Source organism: Pongo abelii, chromosome 16 (genome assembly GCF_028885655.2).
Source record: "Pongo abelii isolate AG06213 chromosome 16, NHGRI_mPonAbe1-v2.0_pri, whole genome shotgun sequence".
In the NCBI taxonomy this organism is placed as follows: Eukaryota; Metazoa; Chordata; class Mammalia; order Primates; family Hominidae; genus Pongo; species Pongo abelii.
The window spans coordinates 45,482,560-45,505,140 of NC_072001.2; the positions used below are offsets into that span (position 1 = coordinate 45,482,560).

The 22,581-nt window shown below is 40.6% G+C and overlaps 1 protein-coding gene across 4 annotated transcripts; it reads left to right on the top strand.

Moving 5' to 3' along the window:
* The first annotated feature begins 33 nt into the window (after window positions 1-33).
* On the top strand, window positions 34-22,091 carry HAUS2 (HAUS augmin like complex subunit 2). 4 transcript variants are annotated; one of them, XM_009249737.3, is made up of 6 exons: window positions 44-171; window positions 10,236-10,328; window positions 11,390-11,459; window positions 13,310-13,442; window positions 15,805-15,913; window positions 18,695-22,091. In XM_009249737.3, the coding sequence occupies exons 1-6, from the start codon at window positions 79-81 to the stop codon at window positions 18,902-18,904; spliced, it is 708 nt and encodes a 235-aa protein (XP_009248012.2). In that variant the 5' UTR covers window positions 44-78; the 3' UTR covers window positions 18,905-22,091.
* Window positions 22,092-22,581: the final 490 nt, after the last annotated feature.

Below are 22,581 nucleotides of genomic sequence, written 5' to 3' on the forward strand. Positions count from 1 at the left end.
ACGTCATCGAGCCGCGCCGTGCGTTCGCCCTGAGATCCAGCTCACTCTTGGCGCCTTCGCGGGAGGTGCGTCCGAGCCATGGCCGCTGCCAACCCCTGGGACCCGGCGTCCGCGCCTAACGGCGCTGGGCTAGTGCTAGGCCACTTCATAGCTTCGGGGATGGTCAATCAGGTACGTGGGGGCGACGGTGGTGTCATCAAGGGGGTGCCCACGGTGGCAACAATATGGCTGTGAATTGGTGCTGCTGGATGTGGGAGTGGTGAGGGTCCTGGTTGGGGTCTGTACTAGAGTAATAAGAGCCCCTTCCAGGCAACAGCCGCGACCGTTCTGCCGTGGGTGCTTGGAATGCGGGGATCTGAGTAGATGGTGTTTAGGGTAGACTTTGTTTTGAGTGTCTGTAGGGTAAATTTGTCCCAGTCCAGTTTGTGGGAGATTAGACTGTTACCGGCCTTTTTTTCATCCAGTGATACTGCCTCTAGACTGTAGTGTAAGGCGGGGATGGGAAATACGGATCGTTCTGTCCCTTTGCGGAACAAGCATTCCCAACAACGCTCGTTTGTAGGAAGTGTTGAATCGTATTTGGGGCGGGAGGTACTGGGTAGAGAAGAGCGCCAGAAGCTCTTTTTTGGCATTTTTATTATTTATTTATTTATTTATTTATTTATTTATTTATATGAGAGAGTCTCGCTCTAACGCCCAGGCTGGAGTGCAGTGGCGCGGTCTCGGCTCACTGCAACCTCCGCCTCCCTGGTTCAAGCGATTCTCCTGCCTCAGCCTCTCGAGTAGCTGGGACTACAGGCGCGTGCCACCACGCCCAGCTAATTTTCTTTTTTGTATGTTTAGTAGAGACGGGGTTTCACCTTGTTAGCCAGGATGGTCTCGATCTCCTGACCTCGTGATCCACCCGCCTCGGCCTCCCAAAGTGCTGGGATTACAGACATGAGCCACCGTGCCCGGCCTTGGCATCTTTAAAGGCAAAAAAAAAAAAAAAGTATTGGCTAAAAAGATAAGACCTTGGAACGTGAATGGAGGAAGACATTAATTTTGAGAAGGAGAGAAGAGACATTAACCCAAGGAGTCACGGAGTGGCAGTTTTAGGTTGGGCAAGAAGAGCATGTCGGGGGAAGGAGCCAACAGAGGGAGAAATTGAACATGTGAGGAAATAATGGAATGCAAGTGACAGGAGGGCCTGGGGAAAGTGGGATCAAGGGCATTGAGAAAAATGGGGAAGTAAATTTTGATATATAGAGGAAGTTGAGGAATTTCACTAAAAAGAAAACAGAAAAGTTAAACTGATCTGTAAAAATTAGCACATATTAGCCGGCATGGTGGCGTACACCTGTGGTCCCAACTACTCCGGGGACCACGTGGGTCCTGAAGGCTCAGATGGGAAGATGGCTTGAGCTCGGGAGATAGAGGTTGCAGTGAGATGCTATCAGGCCACTGCACTTAGCCTGGGCAACAGAGTGAGACCCTGTCTCTGAAAGAAAGAAAAAAAAGCACTACAAATATGATGGAAGATTTACGGAAACTACATAACTTTTTATAGTTAGAAGCGCCATTAGAGACTCTAATACCTTACAATATTTTTTAATTTAAGAAACTAAGGCTTAGACCAAGAAACTTGCCCATGGTCACTAGACTGTTAAAGGAGAATTAGATCTTAGTACTCTCCCTTTTGACACATTGTATCCTCTCTCAAGATAAACTGTTATAAGAGGCTGTGATACTGTCTTAAAAGATTTTAAGCTTTCGTTGAACACCCATTGTCTGGGTGATGGTGAGATTCAGGTGGTCCTAGTTGACTGACTTTACCAGGGGTGACCACAGCACTCTACAGTGTAATCCTTCCTCCCTTCTCTCCTGTGTTTTCTTTTTTTTTTTGAGACGGAGTCTCGCTCTGTCGCCCAGGCTGGAGTGCAGTGGCACAGTCTTGGCTCACTGCAACCTCTGCCTCCTGGGTTCATGCCATTCTCCTGCCTCAGCCTCCTGAGTAGCTGGGACTACAGGTGCCCACCACCTCGCCCAGCTAATTTTTGTATTTTTAGTAGAGATGGGGTTTCACCATGTTAGCCAGGATGGTCTTGATCTCCTGACCTCGTGATCCGCCTGCCTCTGCCTCCCAAAGTGCTGGGATTACAGGCGTGAGCCACTGCACCCAGCCCTCTCCTGTGTTTTCTCTTTTCTTTTTTTTCTTTTTTTTTTTTTTTCTGAGACAGAGTCTCCCTCTGTTGCCCAGGCTGGAGTGCAGTGTGTGATCTTGGCTCACTGTACCCTCCGCCACCTGGGTTCAAGCAATTCTCGTGCTCCCGAGTAGCTGGGACTACAGGCACCTGCCATCACACCTGCTAATTTTCATATTTTCAGTAGAGATGGGGTTTCACCATTTTGGCCAGGGTAGTCTCGAACTCCTGACCTCAGGTAATCTGCCTGTCTCGGCCTCCCAAAGTGTTGGGAGCCGAACCCGGCCTTTTTCTTCTTATCAGGTTACCTAGTACTCTCACTTGTATTGTCCAGTTCTCCTGTCACAAAATAGTTTGGCAAACTCATAATAGAAAACATTTTTGAGGGCTCACTCCTGTAATCCCAACACTTTGGGAGGCCGAGGTGGGTGGATCACCTGAGGTCAGGAGTTTGAGATCAGCCTGGCCAACATGGTGAAACCCAGTCTCTACTAAAAATACAAAAATCAGCCGGGTATAGTGGTAGGTGCCTGTAATCCCAGCTACTCGGGAAGCCGAGACATGAGAATCGCTTGAGCCCTGGAGGTGGAGGCTGCAGTGGGCAAAAATCGTGCCACTGCACTCCAGCCTGGGTGACACAGTAAGACCCTGTCTCAAAAAAAAAACCCCCCAACTTTTGGTACTTGGTATCCCTCTAAAGAGCATTGGTAGGAAATACAAATGCCTAAACCAAAGGAGTGAGGCACTGGTGACAGAATTTCAGGCATTGATGGGTGAACTCTTTTTTGGGGGTGGTGGTTGTCTTGAGGGTGTCTACTGTCTCTCAAGTAACATTAATTAGACAGTTACTGGTTTTACCTACAGTTGACATGTCCCACTCCATAGCCCCTTAAGATCCCACTCCATAGCTCCTTAAGACCTCTGACAACCTTACTACACAGCTAGTCCCAATGAGGGAGCTATTTACAGACTTGTAGGTTGGTTTTACTTTAAGCAAACTTGATACATAAAAACCTTTATCTTTTCTTTTTTCTTTTTTATTTATTTATTTTTTTTCCCTGAGACAGAGTCTCACTCTGTTGCCCAGGCTGGAGTACAGTGGCACAATCTTGGCTCACTGCAACCTCCGCCTCCTCGGTTCAAGCAATTCTCCTGCCTCAGCTTCCTGAGTAGCTGAGATTACAGGCGTGCACCACCACGCCCGGCTAATTTTTTTTATTTTTAGTAGAGATGGGGTTTCACCATATTGGTCAGGCTGGTCTCGAACTCCTGACCTCAAATGATCCACCCGCCTCGGCCTCCCAAAGTGCCGGGATTACAGGCGTGAGCCACTACACCCAGCCAAAAACCTTTTCCTATTAGAAGGATTTAGCATTGATTCTTTCAAAATAATTTGTCACGTCGTCCCTTTAAACAGCCCATCCCTTTAATGCACATCATTTTTCGTGCATTAAAAATTAAGACTATTGAGTTCCTGCTGGCAAGGATTTTTAAAAAATTGAGTGATTCCTAAAATTGTGATTTGATACAACTCTTCTAGAAAACATAGCTTGTTTGAAGTTTTGTTTCAATCCATTAGAGAGTGATTTGGTGAAAGAAAGGTAGGGCTCTCTGCAGGATAATGGGGTATTGCTTTAGTTTATTCCCCTAGGGACTGCTTTAGTGGCCTTACATTCTAGATATTTTTCCAGCAAGTGTGAGTGAGTCATGGAGTCTTGACCAAAGCTTGATCATTGCTTATTGGCAATTAATAAGATCAGGGTCTGGATCTACCAAAAAAACCACAGAATCTACTAATTCTATTTTCTTAATCTGTGTCCTACTCTCCTCTACACCTCCTCTCCCATTTGAGAGCCTCTGCTCTTAAATTCTCTGCTATACTACCTCCCTTTTAATGTCCCTAAGCTAGAATTCGGTATGAAAAGGAAGGGATAGGAAAAAGAAGAAAGAGTGCCCACAAATTACAAATTTATACATACATATATGGTATATAATGTTACCAGGATTTTTTTGAGACGGAGTTTCGCTCTTATTGCCTAGGGTGGAGTGCAATGGCACGATCTCAGCTCACCACAACCTCTGCTTCCCGGGTTCAAGCAATGCTCCCGCCTCAGCCTCCCAAGTAGCTGAGATTACAGGCACATACCACCACACCCAGCTAATTTTTGTATTTTTAGTAGAGACGGGGTTTCACCATGTTGGTCAGGCTGGTCTCGAACTCCTGACCTCATGATCCACCTGCCTCAGCCTCCTAAAGTCCTGGGATTACAGGCCAGGATTTTTATATTAAGTATAAAGGTTCTGGATTTCGGCTTCTTCTTGTGCCTAGCCACGGAATAAACAGAAATACCCTGAATAGACTCCTTTTTCTCAGGATCCTTTCATTTTCAGGGTTCTTTTGCCCTTTGGGGCATGTAATAGCAATATATAATAACAATAGCTAAAGGAAAAGACTTTTCTGTATTCCCAAATCCCTGATGCTTTTTTCTTTTTTTTTTTTTTTAAATGTGTTAAACTAAGTCTCAATCCTCAAATAGTTGTACTTTCTATTTATTATAGAAAATAAGCCTCCACCTCCCTAAGTGCAGGTATTACAGGTGAGAGCCACTGCACCTGATCCTCTCTCTTTCTTCTCTCCTTTTTTGTTATCTGCTTCTTAAACATTCTTATTTTTCCTCTGGTTTCTCTTGCATGTTCTTAGCTAAGCACCATTACTCTATTGTTGAACCCGACAATTCACTAGTTTGCCAGATATACAACTAAGATCAGTGTATAAGCATGGAGAGAGGGAGATATACCAGGGAACAGGTTGGTTACAATGTGATGAATTGTAGAAAATATTTTGCTTTCATTTACCTCCTGAGAGAAACAAAGAAAAAAGGGTCAGCTGATATGATGGAAGGGCAGTGGATTAGATGTGTTCTCACTTCCATCCTGGCACACACTGGCAGTGTGAAGTTGGAGTAATACTTTCCTGTTCCTCAATTTTGCCATCAGTAAAATATCTTGTGTTATCTACTTCAGTGAATGGCATAACTCTGTCCACTCACCTGAAGCAGAATCCTTAGAGTATTAACTGGATTTTATCCCTCACCATATCAACTAAGATTTCTCAATTCCATGTTTGCAGGAACTCCCATCTTTTCTTCCTTTCCTTTTTAACTGTTACTGACCTAGTCCACATTCTCATCCTTATCTGGAATACTGTAGCAGCCACCTGTTTAAATATCTAACCTCTCCAGTCTATTTCTCCACTAGTGTTTTTTGTTTATGTTAGCTAGTTACCAGGGTTTTCCTTTTTTTTTTTTTATTGTGGTAAAATACATATAACATAAAATTTACTATTTTAACTATCTTAAAATGTACAATTCAGTGGCATTTACTATACTCAATATTGTGCAACTCTTTTCAAAAACATCTTTATCACTCCAGATGTAAACTCTGTACTATTCCCTATTCCCTCCTCCCTCTTCATTAGTGTTTTTATTTTGTTTGTTTTGTAGGTGTATTTTTTTTTTTTTTTTTTTTTGAGAGAGAGTCTCGCTCTGTTGTTCAGGCTGGAGTGCAGTAGTGCGCTCACAGCTTACTGCAGCCTCAGCCTCCTGGGCTCAAGTGATTCTCCCAGCTCAGCCTCCCTAGTAGCTGGGATTACAGGCATATGTCATCATGCCTGGCTAGTTTTTGTATTTTTAGTAGAGACAGGGTTTCACCATGTTGGCCAGGCCGGTCTCCAACTCCTGATCTCAGGTGATCTACCCACCTCGGCCTCCCAAAGTGCTGGGATTACAGGTGTGAGCCACCACGCCCAGCCAGTTTTATTTTTCATACTGCTCCAGTTAAATATCCCCACCTTCCCTGCCGCTGCTGAGACAGGGTCTCACTCTGTTGCCCAGGCTGGAGTTGCAGTAGCATGATCACAGCTCACTGCAGCCTCAATCTCCCAGGCTCAAGGGATCTTCCCACCCCAGCCTCCCAAGTAGCTGGGACTATAGGCACACGTCACCATGCCTGGCTAATTTTTTTTTTTTTTTTTTTGAGACAGAGTCTCGCTCTGTCATCAGGCTGGAGTGCAATGGCGTGATCTCTGCTCACTGCAACCTCCGCCTCCTGGGTTCAAGCGATTCTCCTGCCACAGCCTCCCGAGTAGCTGGGACTACAGGCACACTACCACACCCAGCTAATTTTTGTATTTTTAGTAGAGATGGGGTTTCACCATGTTGGCCAGGATGGTCTCGATCTCCTGACCTCGTGATCTGCCCACCTCGGCCTCCCAAAGTGCTGGGATTACAGCCGTGAGCCACCGCGCCCGTCTGCCTGGCTAATTTTTTAAATTTTTTGTAGAGACAGGGTCTCCCTGTGTTGTGCAGGCTGGTCTCAAACTCCTGGGCTCAAGCAGTTCTCCTGTTTTAGCCTCCCAGAGTGCTGGGATTACAGGTGTGAGCCATCATGCCAGCCTGTATTTCTAAATAAGTATTATGTATGATTATATTACTTCTTCACCAGAAAATGTTGAGTTGCTCCCATTTTCTGCAGTATGATTGTTGAGCATAGCACTCAGGATCATCTATGATTATGTTGGAGACTATGTTTTCAGCTACATCTTACCCCTCTTTTCACATATATGCTAACACTGGTGGTTATTGAGCATTTATAATGTTTTTGATCTTTCTATCTAGAATACCTTTTTCTTCCCATCCATTATGAGCTTCGTGAGGGTAGAGAGCTTGTTTCACTCATATTTGAATATTCCATTGCCTAACTCAGTAAGTGTTCATAAAATTGATTATTTTTGGATAGTAAACTTTTACTATGAAGAGCCAGAGAGTAAATATGTAAGGCTTTGTGGGCCATATGGTTGCAGCTACACAACTAGGTGGTTGTATAAAAGCAGCCAGAGATAGTGTGTAAATGGATGAGAGAAGTCATGTTCCAATAAAACTTTATTTCTGGACCATGAAATTTGAATTTCAGATCATTTTCTTTTCTTTTCTTTTTTTTTTTTAGACGGAGTTTCGCTCTGTCACCCAGGCTGGAGTGCAGTGGCGCGATCTCGGCTCACTGCAATCTCTGCTTCCCAGGTTCAAGCAATTCTCCTGCCTCAGCCTCCCGAAGTAGCTGGGATTACAGGCGCCTGCCACCACGCCTGGCTAATTTTTTTTTTTTTTTTTTGAATAGAGACAGAGTTTCACCATGTTGGCCAGGCTGGTCTCAAACTCCTGACCTCAGGTAATCCACTTGCCATGGCCTCCCAAAATGTTGGGATCACAGGTGTGAGCCACTGTGCCCAGGCTTTTTTTTTTTTTTTTTTTTCTTGACAGAGTCTCACTCTGTCGCCCAGACTAGAGTGCAGTGGCAATCTCAGCTCACCACAACCTTGTCTCCTAGGCTGAAGCAATTCTCCTGCCTCAGCCTCCCGAGTAGCTGGGATTACAGGTGTGCACCACTCCTGCCTGGCTAATTTTTGTATTTTTAGTAGAGACGGGGTTTCACCCTGTTGGCCAGGCTGGTCTTGAACTCCTGACCTCAAATGATCCACCCACCTCAGCCTCCAAAGTTCGGGATTACAGGCATGAGCCACTGTGCCCAGCCCGTTATAAAATATTGTCTTTGATTTTCTTTTTCCCAACAATTTGAAAATATAAAAACCATGCCTGGCTCACAGGCTGTACAAAAACAGGTAATGGGCTGCATTTGTTTCATGGACTATAGTTTTCCAGTCCCTGGCCTATCTGATCTCTAAAGTTCTTTGGCCGGGCGCGGTGGCTCACGCCTGTAATCCGAGCACTCTGGGAGGCTGAGGCGGGTGGATCACCTGAGGTCAGCAGTTCTAGACCAGCCAGGCCAACATGGTGAAACCCCAGCTGTACTAAAAATAAAAAATAAAAAAATTAGCTGGGCATGGTGGCGGTAATCCCAAAAACTCCCAGCTACTTGGGAAGCTGTAATCCCAGCTATTTGGGAAGCTAAGGCAGGAGAATCAGTTGAATGCAAGAGGCAGAGGTTACAGTGAGCAGAGATGGTGCCATTGTGCTCCAGCCTGGGTGACAAGAGCAAAACTCAGTCGGTGGCTCACGCCTGTAATCCCAGCATTTTGGGAGGCCTAGGTGGGCAGATCAAGAGGTCAGGAGATCGAGACCGTCCTGGCTAACACAGTGAAACCCCGTCTCTACTAAAAAATACAAAAAAATTAGCCGGGCATGGTAGTGGGTGCCTGTAGTCCTAGCTACCTGGGAGGCTGAGGCAGGAGAATGGTGTGAACCCGGGAGGCAGAGCTTGCAGTGAGCCTAGATTGCGCCACTGCACTCCAACCTGTGCGACAGAGTGAGACTCCATCTAAAAAAATATATATATATTTTATATATATATTATGTATATTATATGTTTTATATATATTATGTTATATATTTTATGTATAATATATAATATATTATATATTATTATATTTTATATATAATTATATATATTATATATTTTATGTATATTATATATTATATTTTTATATATTATATATATTTATATATTATATATTTTATATTTTATATACTATATATAATATATTTTATATACTATATGTTATATAATATATTTTATATACTATATATAATATTTTATATATTATATATTATACTATATATAATATTTTATATATTATATATTATACTATATATAATATTTTATATATTATATATTATACTATATATAATATTTTATATATTATATATTATACTATATATTTTATATATTATATATTATACTATATATAATATTTTATATATTATATATTATACTATATATAATATTTTATATATTATACTATATATAATATTTTATATATTATATATTATACTATATATAATATTTTATATATTACATATTATACTATATATAATATTTTATATATTATATATTATACTATATATAATATTTTATATATTATATATTATACTATATATAATATTTTATATATTATATATATTTTATATATTATATATAATATTTTATATATTATATATAATATTTTATATATTATATATTTTATATATAATATATAATATATTTTATATATAATATATATAATATATTTTATATATAATATATAATATATATTATATATTTTATATATAATATATAATATATATTTTATATATTATATATTATATATTTTATATATTTTATATATTATATATGTTTTATATACATTTTATATATACTTTATATATAATATATATTTTATATATTTTTTATATTTTATATATAATATATATTTTATGTTTTATGTATATTATATATATTATATATTTATATATTTTATATATAATATATATTTTTTATATATTATATATATTTTATATATAATATATATTTTTTATATATATATGACGTTCTTTCCTGTGCTAGCATTCTAGAAAGCAAGATGATAGTGAAAATTATGGATGAAGTCTAGGAATGCACAAGATAATACTCAATTCTGAGATAATGTGCATGGACTCATGGAATGAAAGGATGAAAAAGAAGGGGTAACCTTTTTAAAAGAATAATTATGCCTGGATACAAATAATCCTTTAACTAAAAGATGAGAATGTGAACAAACACAGTATGAATGACTTGTAGCCAACTGAGGTCATTTAACGAATCCAATAAATAATTCCATGAAGGCAAAAAGTATTTGATTTCAACCCCAGAAGCTCTGAGAGACTGGGCCTGAGTCATTTGGAAAGGTAGAGGTGATTCTCCGAGAACTTTAGCCTTTGAATCCTTTGATAAACTATCAGTAATACAAATCTATTTTGTATGGTACCTTAGGAAATAATACAAAGGGAGTGTGTTGTTTGTTTCTCTCTTTTTTAAAAAAAATATTTGAGCAAGTGATTTGTGATGGTGAAGGTTCTAAAACAGGAATTACATATTGCTACTGTTTTACTTTGTACTTCATGTTCAAAGGCAGTGTTGAACAAAATATATTCTTATATTTTAGACTATGGGCATGCTATTCCAATGTACCTAGAAACTTTTTATGACATTCTGCTACTTTCCTTGTTCATTTACCAACAGGAGATGTTAAACATGTCTAAGAAAACAGTTTCTTGTTTTGTGAACTTCACCAGACTACAGCAGATCACAAATATTCAAGCTGAAATCTACCAGGTAAATCATGTTGTTTTCACTTTCTTTTTTTTTTTTTTTTTTTTTTTTTTTTTGAGACGGAGTCTTGCTCTGTCACCCAGGCTGGAGGCTGGAGTGCAGTGGCACAATCTCCGCTCACTGCAAGCTCCGCCTCCCAGGTTCACACCATTCTTCTGTCTCAGCCTCATGAGTAGCTGGGACTACAGGCGCCCGCTACCATGCCCGGCTAATTATTTGTATTTTTAGTAGAGATGGGGTTTCACCATGTTAGCCAGGATGGTCTCGATCTCCTGACCCCATGATCTGCCCGCCTCGGCCTCCCAAAGTGCTGGGATTACAGGTGTGAGCCACTGTGCCCGGCCTGAACTTTTCACTTTCTACTCCTAGTATAGGAAAACAGAAAACAAAAGTTGGCCAGTTGTAGTGGCTCACACCTATAATCTTCGCACTTTGGGAGGCCTAGGTGGGAGGACTGCTTGAGCCCAGGAGTTTGAGACCAGTGTGGGCAACATAGGGAGATCCCGTCTCTACAAAAAATTTTAAAAATAACCAGACATGGTGGCACACACCTGTAGTCCCAGCTACTTGGGAGGCTGAGGTGGGAGGATCACTTAAGCCTAGGAGATCGGGGCTGCAGTGAGCCGTGTTTGCGCCACTGCACTCCAGCCTGGGTGACAGACAGAGACCCTGTCTCAAAAACAAAAAAACTTTATTGGTTCAAACAGCAATTCCTCTGAACTTAGAACAGTATCTAGCACATAACTAGCTAGCTACATGTTTACTTTCTAATAGTAGTAACAGTAGTAACAGTAGCAGCAGCAGGGCAAGAACAGCAAAATGAAAAACTTCAGTAAATCCCCTGGACTCTTTTTTTTTTTTTTTTTTTTTTTTTTTTTGAGACAGAGTCTCACTCTGTTACCCATACTGGAGTGCAGTAGCACAATCTCGGCTCACTACATCCTGACCTCAGGTGATCCACCTGCCTCAGCCTCCCAAAGTGCTGGGATTACAGGAGTGAGCCACCGCACCTGGCCATGGACACTTTCTGATTGAGCTAAATGTTACTTTTGTTCCTCATGTAGAAAAACCTGGAAATTGAACTCCTGAAACTAGAAAAAGATACAGCAGATGTTGTTCATCCTTTCTTTTTGGGTAAGTGGTTTGGTTAAGTGGATAATCACTGGAATTTCAACTTTTTCTTGGATTACTGTAAATAAGCACCAGTCAGTCAAATTATGATACACCATCGTTTTTCTAGGTGTTGTCCCAAAGCTAATGAAATTCTCTATTTCTATGCTGAAATAGAAGTTCTATTGGCTTGAGTAGTACAAATAGCATAAAAAGTCACCAAATTGGCTCTTCAAAATCAGGAGAACTTGAAAGACAAAGTCTGAGGAACTTTTCAGATTAAAGGAGACTAAAGGGACATGACAGCTAAAGCACTGTATGATCATGGATCAATTTTTTATTTTAATGAGATGGGGTCTTCCTATGTTGCCTAGGGTAGTCTTGAATGGCTCAAGCAGTCCTCCCAAATCACCCTCCCAAGTAGCTGGGATCACAGGTACATACCACCATGGCTGGCAATGTTTTGAATATTTGATGAGAAAATGTTCTTGTGGCCAGGCGTGGAGAGTCACGCCTGTAAACCCAGCACTTTGGGAGGCCAAGGTGGGTGGATTGCTTGAGCCCGGGAGTTCAAGACCAGCCAACATGGTGAAACCCTATCTCTACAAAAAAATACAAAAACTAGCCAGGCATTGTAGCATGTACCTGTAGTGCCAGTTACATGAAAGGCTGAGGCGGAAGGATTGTTTGAGCCTGGGAGGTCGAGGCTGCAATGAGTTGTGATCGTAGCACTCTGCTCCAGCCTGGGTGAAAGAGTGAGAGCCTGTCTCAAAATTTAAATTCTTTTTGCTGTAAAGGACATTATTGGGATACTTAGTGATGTTTAAATATGGACTGTATTAAATATTGGTAGTATTGTATTAATGTTAAATTTTTTGAATTTGATAATGTGCTGTAGTTATATAGGAGAATGTTCCTGTTCTTGGGAAATACATGCTAACGTTTTACAGGTAAAAAATATCATGCTGTCTGCAGCTTACTCTCAAGTGGATCAGCAAAAATTAGAGAGAGAGAGAGAGAAGAGAGAGAAAGAAGATAAAAAGAAAATGTAGCCAAATGTTAACAATCGGTGAATGTAAATAAAATGTATATGTGAGTTCACCGAGCTTTTTTTGAAACTTTTCTGCAAATCTGAATTTTTCCAAAGAAGAATTTTAAAGAAAGGTCAATTGGCAGCCATTAACTGAATGGGGAAAATGAGATAATCAGAAATAGCTTGTAGGATGACTTTTTTTTTTTAAGAGTGTCACTCTGTAACCCAGGCTGAAGTACAGGTTGCTGTAACTTTAACACCTGGTTTCAACTGATTCTCTCAAGTAGCTAGGACTACTGGCATGTGCCACCAAGCCCAGCTATTTTTTTTTTTTCAATTTTTTTTAGAGATGAGGTCTTGCTATGTTGCCCAGGCTGGTCTCGAACTCATGGCCTCAATTCTCCCGGTTCAGTCTCCCAAAACACTGCGATTACAGGTATGAGCTAGCGCACCAGCTAAGGTGACTCTTTTTCGATGGTCTTTTATAGACTATTAGAGTCAGGGGTAGGAAAAAAGACTTTGTGTTAAGAATATAGCTCTGGCTATAAGAACTGAATAAGAGGTAGAGATGAGAAACACAGAGAAAGAATTTAGCACTAGATTTGGTTATCACTAGGAAAAGAGATAATAGAAATATATTAGATATACAAAAACTGACTAAGAGAAAGCTGTTGAAAATGAAATTGGTATTGGTATTAAAGATAGCAAAGAGGAGACAGGAGGGTAATGATAGGATGAATTTTTGACATTGGTAGTATCAAACCAAGGCAAAGAAGAAATTATTAGTGATTCTGTTATTTGTCCTATTGCTAACTATAATTACTGTTTTTAATTTGTATAGCTCAGAAATGTCATACTCTGCAAAGCATGAATAATCATTTGGAAGCAGTGCTGAAAGAGAAGAGATCCCTTAGGCAAAGACTGTTGAAACCCATGTGCCAGGAAAACTTACCTATTGAAGCTGTTTATCACAGGTTAGACTGAAAAGTAGAAATTAACAGTTACACCTGTTTTCTGAGTTTACTTTTTGTTTTACAGTTACTTTGTAGCAGAATTCATAAAACAATTAGTGATTGTATTTGTTAACATTATTAATATTGATATATTAAATCAGAAAGAAAATCTTTGCTTTTAAACCATTATACCTATGGCAAAAAGGAAGAACTTGGCCATTGTGTTTTGGGAATTATAAATTATGACTTTAATGAAAGACATTAGATCCATAACATGTAACAATAAAAATTGTTTGTATGTGAAGTAAATTCACTGTTGTAAAGTAAATTCATTGTTGAGTTAATGTTGCCTATGTAAAAATTCTATTGGCGGGGTTTAACTGGGGCAGATGAAAACACTATCAACTAAGGGAGGAAAAAACCTGGATTCTGTTCTCATCTCTACTGTTTATATGCCTCAAAGCCTTGAGCAAATGATTTACATTTTTGCCTTAGTTTCCCAATAAATAGAATAGAGATGAGTTCTATTGCCCTCTTCCTCACAGAGTATTACAAGTATCAAATTGAAGATGTAGATTATGACTAATGATAAATACTAGCCTGGGCAACATGGCAAAACCTCGTTTCTACAAAAAAATAAAATAAATAAAAATTAGCAACACATGATGGAACACACCTGTATTCCTGAGCTGGGAGGGTGACCTGAGCCCAGGAGGTCAAGTCTGCAGTGAGCTGTGATTGCACTAGCCTGGGTGACAGAGTGAGACCCTGTCTCAAATAAATAAATACGAAGCAAGCATCTGGGGATCTCATTGCTTACTTTCTCCGCCAGTGCCTCACTAGCTTAAGCAAATCAGTATCTTCTCTTAAGTATCAGATTTTTTATTTTGTAGAAAAATAATAGATATACAAAAACTTATTCTTCCAAAACAACAAAACAAGGCTGGGCACAGTGGCTCACGCCTGTAATCCCAACACTTTGGGAGGCCGAGGTGGGCTGATCACTTGAGGCCAGGAGTTCAAGACCAGCCTGGCCAACATGGTGAAACTCCATCTCTACCAAAAAATACGAAATATGCTGGGCATGGTGGCACATGCCTGTAATACCAGCTACTGGTGAGGCTGAGGCAGGAAAATCACTTGAACCCAGGAGGCAGAGGTGGGGATGACCTGAGATTGTGCCACTGCACTCCAGCCTGGGCAACAGGGTGAGACTCTGTCTCAAAACAAAAAACAAAACCCCTTTCTTGTGGCTATATTCAGTATCTGTTTAGTACATTATCATTACCCTTAATGTATATATTGTACTACATCTAAGAACTAGGCAATGATTTGAAAGCATTTTTGCAAGTGCAGAGATTCAAAGTAGCTTTCTATGTAGGCTATTTTAATGAAGTACATTTATCCTTATTGTCTTCATTCTTCACAGAGAATGCGTAAGTTGAAATGGAATGAGGCCAGGCGTCATGGCTCACCCCTGTAATCCCAGTAATTTGGGAGGCCAAGATGGGTGGATCACTTGAGGCCAGGAGTTTGAGACCAGCTTGGCCAACATGACAAAACCCTGTGTCTACTAAAAATACAAAAATTAACTGAATGTAGTGGTGCACGCCTGTGATCTCAGCTACTCAGGAGACTGAGGCACAAGAATCACTTGAACCCAGGAGGCAGAGGTTACAGTGAGCCGAGATTGTGCCACTGCACTCCAGCCTGGGCAACAGAGTGAGACCCTGTCTCCAAAAAAAAAAAAAAAAAAAGAAATGGGGTTGGGCAAGGTGGCTCATGCCTGTAATCCCAGCACTTTGGGAGGCCAAGGTGGGTGGATCACAAGGTCAGGAGATCGAGACCATCCTGGCCAACATAATGAACCCCTTCTGCTAAAAATACAAAAATTAGCCAGGCCTGGCGGCGGGCGCCTGTAATCCCAGCTACTCGGGAGGCTGAGGCAAGAGAATTGCTTGAATCCAGGAGGCAGAGGTTGCAGTGAGCCGAGATTGCACCACTGCGCTCCAGCCTGGTGACATAGCAAGACTCCATCTCAAAAAAAAAAAGGAAATGGAATGGGGTTTTTTTATCTAGGGAAATTCCTTTACTTATATGAGAAAATGATTAACATTGAGGTTTCTCTAACATTAAGTTGGGTTCCAGATATGATTACTGTTGTCTCTTTCCATTTTTTTATTTGGATGACAAGTTCCTTAAAGTGAAAGAGAAGGACCTTTTTTTATCACTAATATTTCTATGAATGCAGGAAGGTTGTTATTGGCTCTCTAGGTTGATTGTAATTCTTATCTCAAATAAAAAGTCCTGATTAAAGGAAAAGAAAAGGAACGTAAAACAATTAAACTTAAAAAAATGGTTGACTTTTTTCTTTCTCTTTCAGATATATGGTACATTTGCTGGAGTTGGCTGTGACTTTCATTGAGAGATTAGAAACCCACCTTGAAACAATTAGAAATATTCCTCATTTAGCTGCAAATCTAAAGAAAATGGTGAGTATTAATATAGCTATCTTTAGTTATTTTTTACTAGAATCTTAGAAGTGTGCTCTCCCAGTTTAGCTTTTTAATAGCTAATATTATGAGCTAGTTAATTTTTAAATCAAGAAATATTTTCTTGGCCGGGCATGGTAGTTCACACCTGTAATCCCTGCACTTTGGGAGGCCTCGGCGGGTAGATCACTTGAGGTCAGGAGTTGGAGACCAGCCTGGCCAACATGGTGAAACTCCATCTTTACTGAAAATACAAAAATTAGCCGGGCATGGTGGTGTGCACCTGTAATTCCAGCTACCCGGAGGCTGAGGCAGGAGAATTGCTTGAACCTGGGAGGCAGAGGTTGCAGTGAGCTGAGATTGTGCCAGTGCACTCCATCCTGGGCGACAGCAAGACTCCATCTCCCATTAAAAAAAAAAAAAAAAGAAGAAGAAGAAGAAGTGTTTATTTATTTAGACCTTGGATTTAACATTTTCTTTTTTATGTAATTTTTATTTAGAAGCCATTTTAAATTATTTTATTCCAACATTTAATAAACATGTGTTGCCTTCATTGTGCTGTGGCTATGTTACATGTATTGTGAAAGATAGATATGACCAATCCCTGCCTTCAAATTCTCAATGTTTGGTGAGACAGCTGTAAAATATACATTTTCTACTTATAAGATTATATTTGCATAATAAATGCAGCAAAGAATTATAAAGAGATGCCATCTATTGAGCATAGAAAAGGGAGGAATTACTTCCAGTTTAGGAGGATTCTGAGTAGGATAGGGATAGAAAGACTTCAATAAAGTTTTTGTTTTGTTTTTTAAATAGAGATGAGTTCTCACTATGTTGCCTAGGCTGGTTTCGAACTCCTAAGCTCAAGTGAGGCACCCGCCTCGGCCTCTCAAAATGCTGAGATCACAGGCATGAGCCACCATGTCCAGCTTCAATAAAGATTTATTTAGGTGTTAGCAGTAAGCTGAATCTTTTTTTTTTTTTTTTTTTTCCTGATACGGAGTTTCACTCTTGTTGCCCAGGCTGGAGTGCAATGGCACAATCTCGGCTTAGTGCAACCTCCGCCTCTTGGGTTCAAGCGATTCTCCTGCCTCAGCCTCCCAAGTAGCTGGGATTAACAGGCGCCCACCACCACGCCTGGCTAATAGTTTGTATTTTTAGTAGAGACGGGGTTTTGCCATGTTGGCCAGGCTGGTCTCCAACTCCTGACCTCAGGTGATCCACCTGCCTCGGCCTCCCAAAGTGTTGGGATTAAAGGCCTGAGCCACCGCACTTGCCAAAGTAAGCTGAATCTTAAAGAATAAGTGAAATTCGGACATGCGTCAGAAAGGATAGTTTGGGCAAAAGGAGCAATGTGAGGAAAGACATAAAAGTCAAAGAACCGAGAGAGTATGGGGGAAAAGTGATACTCCACTTTGGCTGATGCGTAAAGGTATTGAGGAGATCAGCTCAGGGTTAGTTTATGCAGTGCCTTAAAAACCAGACCAGGAACCTTAGACTTTACTGTCTGAGTATTGGGGAGCCATTGAATGTGTGTGTGTGTGTGTGTGTGTGTGTGTGTGTGTGTGTGTGTGTGTGTGTGTGTGTGTGTGTGTGTGTGTGTTTTCTTTTTTTAGTGAAGGGTGCAGAGGAGTGACTTGATTAGAATTGCTTTAATCATGGAGAAAATATTGGATAGAGCAGACTGAGCCTTGCTACTCTTGAGTATGGGCAGAGAGTATCAACATCATTTGGAAGCTTGTTATAAATACAAAACTACAGACATCATACACCCTAGAACTGCAGAATCAGAATCTACGTTTTAACAAGTTCCTCAGGTGATTCCTGTGCACATTACAGTTTGATCAGCTCTGGGTTAGAAGACTAGGCAGAGAAACCAAAGGCAGAAAAACCTGGAGACTAATTACCGTCATTCAGATAAAAGATTTAAAGCGTAGGAATACAGAAGATAATTTTTTTAGATTTTGGAGGTCACATTTTTAGAACTTGGCTATGAATTGGACAAGGGACACCTCAAAAATAATGAAGTTTCTAGTCTGGGTGACTTGAAGGTGAGCAGGATCAAGTGTGGGTTAAAGAAGTTAGTAAGTGGGCTGGGCGCGATGGTTCACACCTGTAATCCCAGCACTTTGGGAGGCTGAGGTGGGTGGATCACGAGGTCAGGAGATCACGACCATCCTGGCTAACATGGTGAAACCCCGTCTCTACTAAAAATACAAAAAATTAGCTGGGCGTGGTGGCACGTGCCTGTAGTCCCACCTACCTGGGAGGATGAGGCAGAAGAATCGCTTGAACCCAGGAGACGGAGGTTGCAGTGAGCTGAGATTGCGCCACTGCACTCCAGTCTGGCAACAGAGTGAGACACCATCTCAAAAAAAAAAAAAAAAAGAGGTTAGTAAGTTTATTTTTTGACACATCTTTCACATGTAGTAAATGGTCAATCATTTTTGAACTGTAGTTAGACTGAGTTTGAGATATTGAAGGTACATCCAGATAGAGATTACCAGTAGTCTTAAATGTGGGCCTGAATTTTAGGAAGGAGGTTAGGTTTAGCAATATAAATTGAGGGTCATCTGCATTGAGTGATTATTGAAGACAAAAGAGGTGAACTCACAAAGAGTAGGTTTGTACTGTAAGAAGTGGGAAAGCAGTTTTAAGGAGCTTTTGAAGTAAGGGGCTGGAAAAAGATCAGGTGTTAACCTTTGGTATCAGTTACTCATGATATAATGAATTAATAAGAGACATAATTTCTCCTGTTTCCCTTTTCAAATGTTACAGAACCAGGCTTTAGCAAAGATGGATATATTGGTGACTGAGACAGAAGAACTGGCAGAGAATATACTCAAGTGGCGTAAACAACAAAATGAAGTTTCGTCTTGTATCCCCAAAATATTAGCTGAAGAAAGTTATCTTTATAAACATGATATTATAATGCCTCCTTTACCTTTTACTTCTAAAGTCCATGTCCAAACTATTAATGCCAAGTAGTCATCAACTATTTTTGCTCAATTATGTGTAGTCATATGAAGTCTATTTCTAGTTGACTGTAACATGGGTATTAATAGTCTTTGCTGCTAGTAATACTGAAAGAACCTGCTTTATATTGGAGTATCAAGATCTCAGCTTCATTAAGACCAAACTGACTTTTCTTTTGTTTTTCATATATTTTTATTCTACCTTTCAGTAAAACTAGAGAAGCTAAAAAATAGCCATGACAATTTATTAACAAGTGAATTAACCATTTCTCAGGCAGGAAATTCTCTGTCTTTTTTTAAAAATGTGTGTTTATGGTCTGGTGTGGTGGCTCACACCTGTAATCCTAACACTTCGGGAGGCTGAGTGGGGCAGATCACTTAAACCCAGGAGTTCAAGACCAGCCTGGGTAACATGGTGAAATCCCATATCTACAAAATAAACAAAAAATTAGCCGACCATGGTGGTGCATGCCTGTAGTCCCAGCTATTCGGGAGGCTGAGGTAAGAGGATCACCTAAGCCTGGGAGGTCATGGTTGCAATGAGTCTTGATCACGCCACTGCGCTATAGCCTGGGCGACACAGTAAGACCCTGTCTCAAAAAAAAAAAGTGTGTTTCTGGCCAGGCACGGTGGCTCAAGCCTGTAATCCCAGCACTTTGGGGGGCCTAGGTGGGCGGATCACGAAGTCAGGAGTTTGAGACCAGCCTGGCCAACATGGCGAAACAACTGTCTCTACTAAAAATACAAAAATTAGGCTGGGCGCAGTGGCTCACACCTGTAATCCCAACACTTTGGGAGGCCAACCCAGATGGGTTGGTCACCTGAGGTCAGGAGTTTGAGACCAGCCTAGACAGCATGGTGAAACCCCATCTCTAGTAGAAATATAAAAAATTAACCAGGCATGGTGGTGGACGCCTGTAATCCCAGCTACTTGGGAGGCTGAGGCAGAAGAATTGCTTGAACCCAGGAGGCAGAGTTTGCAGTGAGCTGAGATCGTGCCACTGCACTCCAGCCTGGGCGACTGAGCAAGACTCCATCTCCAAAAAAATAAAAAATACAAAAATTAGCCAGGCGTGATGGCATGCGCCTGTAATCCCAGCTACTCAGGAGGCTGAGGCAGGAGAATCGCTTGAACCCAGGAGGCAGAGGTTGCAGTGAACCCAGATCGTGCCACCGCACTCCAGCCTGGGCAACAGAGCAAGACTCTGTCTTCAAAAAAAAAAAAAAAAAAAAAGGAAAAAGGTGTTTCTGAATTAGAAGGGTCTTCTTGAATCTGAAAATGTCTATGATGATTATTCCTGTGGGAATGTCACTAAGTATGCAGAAAAGAGTAACATAACCAGCCTGACTTATCCTTTGAAAGGCCTGATTATAAGGTTTGTCCTCAGCTGTTGCATCTGGGAACTTAGATATCAGAAGGTATCTTAGTCTGTTCTGCTGTCATAACAGAATTACACAAACTAAGTATTTTATAATGAACAGAAGTTTATTTGGTTGACGGGTGTGGTGGCTAGGCAGTCCAAGAACATAGCGCCAGCATCTAGCGAGGGTCTTGCCGTGGCAGAAGGCACCACGTGGCAAGTGAGCATGAGAAAGATATATGGGTCTAAACTTAGCCTTTTATCATGAGCCCACTCCCGAGATAGCAGCACTAATTCATTAATGAGGGCAAAGCCCTCCTTACCTAATTACTTTTTAAAGGTCTCATAACACTTTTACAATGTCAATTAAATTTCCAACACTTGAACTTTGGGGGACATATGTAAACCTTAACAGGAGGGCTCCACTCACTGAAAAGAGTGGTTCATGGTAGCTAACCTGTGGTTTGTGCTGAAAACCTGCTTTCTTCCTGGGAGTCTAGAATTTTGGTACATGATAGGTAGAAGGTACCTACGTGACCAGCCCCCAGTAAAAACCCTGGGCACTGTATCTCTAACAAGCTTCCCTGGTAAACAACATTTCTCACATGTTGTCACAATTCAGTTGCTGGTGGAATGAAACAACACATATGTGTGACTCCACTGTTAGAGGACTCTGGAGGCTTATACCTGGTTTCCCCCAGACTTTGCCTCTATACCTTTTCTCTTTGCTGTTTTGCTTCATATGCTTTTGCTGTAATAAATCATAGCTGTGTGATGATATGCTGAGTCTTGTGAATTCTCCTAGCAAATCATGGAACCTGGAGGTAGTCTTGGAGACCCTGGCACACAAAGCAGTTCCTAAGTGTTTACTGGTAGCTGTAGGAATAGGCAAAGAAGAAACAGCAAAGAAAAAGGCACATTGTAGTATAACTTTGGAGGTTTACCTTGCAAAATACTCAGATATTTTACCTATCGGAGGTTATTGTGCATATAATAGAGAGTGATATACTAACAACTGCCTCAGGATATACTCTTTTTAATCAGTATTGTAACTACCCTTGGCTGATTTTACTTTTAGACTTGGGGTTCTGTTTTGCTTTAAAACATATACATCAGTTTTGTTTTTTGTTTTTTTCTTTTCTTTCCTTTTTTTTTTTTTTTAAGACAGGATCTCACTCTGTCACCCAGGTTGCTGAGAGTGTGGTGTGGCCTGATCTTGACCTCACTGCAGCCTTTACCTCTCAGCCTCAAGTGATCTTCCCACCTCAGCCTCCCAAGTAGCTGGGACTATAGGCACGTGCCACCACGCCTGGCTAATTTTTGTATTTTCTGTAGAGACAGAGTTTTGCCATGTTGTTGAGGCTGGTCTCGAACTCCTGGGTTCAAACGATCCTCCCGCCTCAGCCTCCCAAAGTGCTGGGAGTACGGGTGTTAGCCACCATGCCTGGCCTCATTGCACTCCTTAACACAAGAAGACTTCAACAATGATAAGTAAAGTAGTTGTTTATAAGGAAGCAGGATCATTACCAAAATAAATCCTGCTAAAACAACAGGAATCATGTTTTAAAGCCTACTTTGCTAATTTTTGCTAGTAGGATAAGAGTGATCGTAATATCTCAAACATTACATCGACACTTAAAGCCTTTAGTTGTATTTCATCAAAAATCTGTTCATACCCTACGTTGGTTTCAAAACATACTATGCTTTTTCTTCATATTATTTCCTGTATTCATTTTTGTGTGTATGTGTATGTCACAAATATTGATATGCCTGGTTGTTTTTGTTTTTTATTATGCCTTTTTCAAAATATAAAAATAAACCTGTAATTTCTAACTAAAATTTTTTAGTCCTAGTCTGAATTTAAAGTGATAGAAAGGACTGATGCACTGTTTAACTTATACAGTATAGGCATATAGGCTCTCAGAATCAAAAGAGCTTGAGGTAAGTTAAGCCTGAGGTCTACTTCAAAGGGAAAAGCTAATTTAATACTCTTCCAGAGTCAATCAGTGCTGATTAATTTTTCTTTAATTATTCAACTTTTAGATGTGTGGATACTAAAAACAAAAAATTAGCTCTGCATGCCTTTTTTTGTTGTTGTTGTTTTTTTTTTTAGATGGTCTTGCTCTCACCCAGGCTGGAGTGCAGTGGCACAATCACAGCCCACTGCACTCTCAACCTGCTGGGCTCAATGGATCCTCCCACCTCAGCCTCCCAAGTAGCTGGGACTACAACTGTGCCCCACCACACCCAGCTAACTTTTAAATTTTTTTGTTGAGATGAGTTCTCGTCGTGTTGCCCAGGCTGGTCTTGAACTCCTGGGTTCAAGCAA

Bases quoted from the DNA above. Each gene is read 5' to 3' on its own strand.
- HAUS2 (XM_009249737.3), top strand. From the start codon at position 79: ATGGCCGCTGCCAACCCCTGGGACCCGGCGTCCGCGCCTAACGGCGCT. The intron at 10,329-11,389 runs GTAAATCATGTT...TTCCTCATGTAG, and splicing joins TTCAAGCTGAAATCTACCAG to AAAAACCTGGAAATTGAACT. The intron at 15,914-18,694 runs GTGAGTATTAAT...CAAATGTTACAG, and splicing joins CTGCAAATCTAAAGAAAATG to AACCAGGCTTTAGCAAAGAT.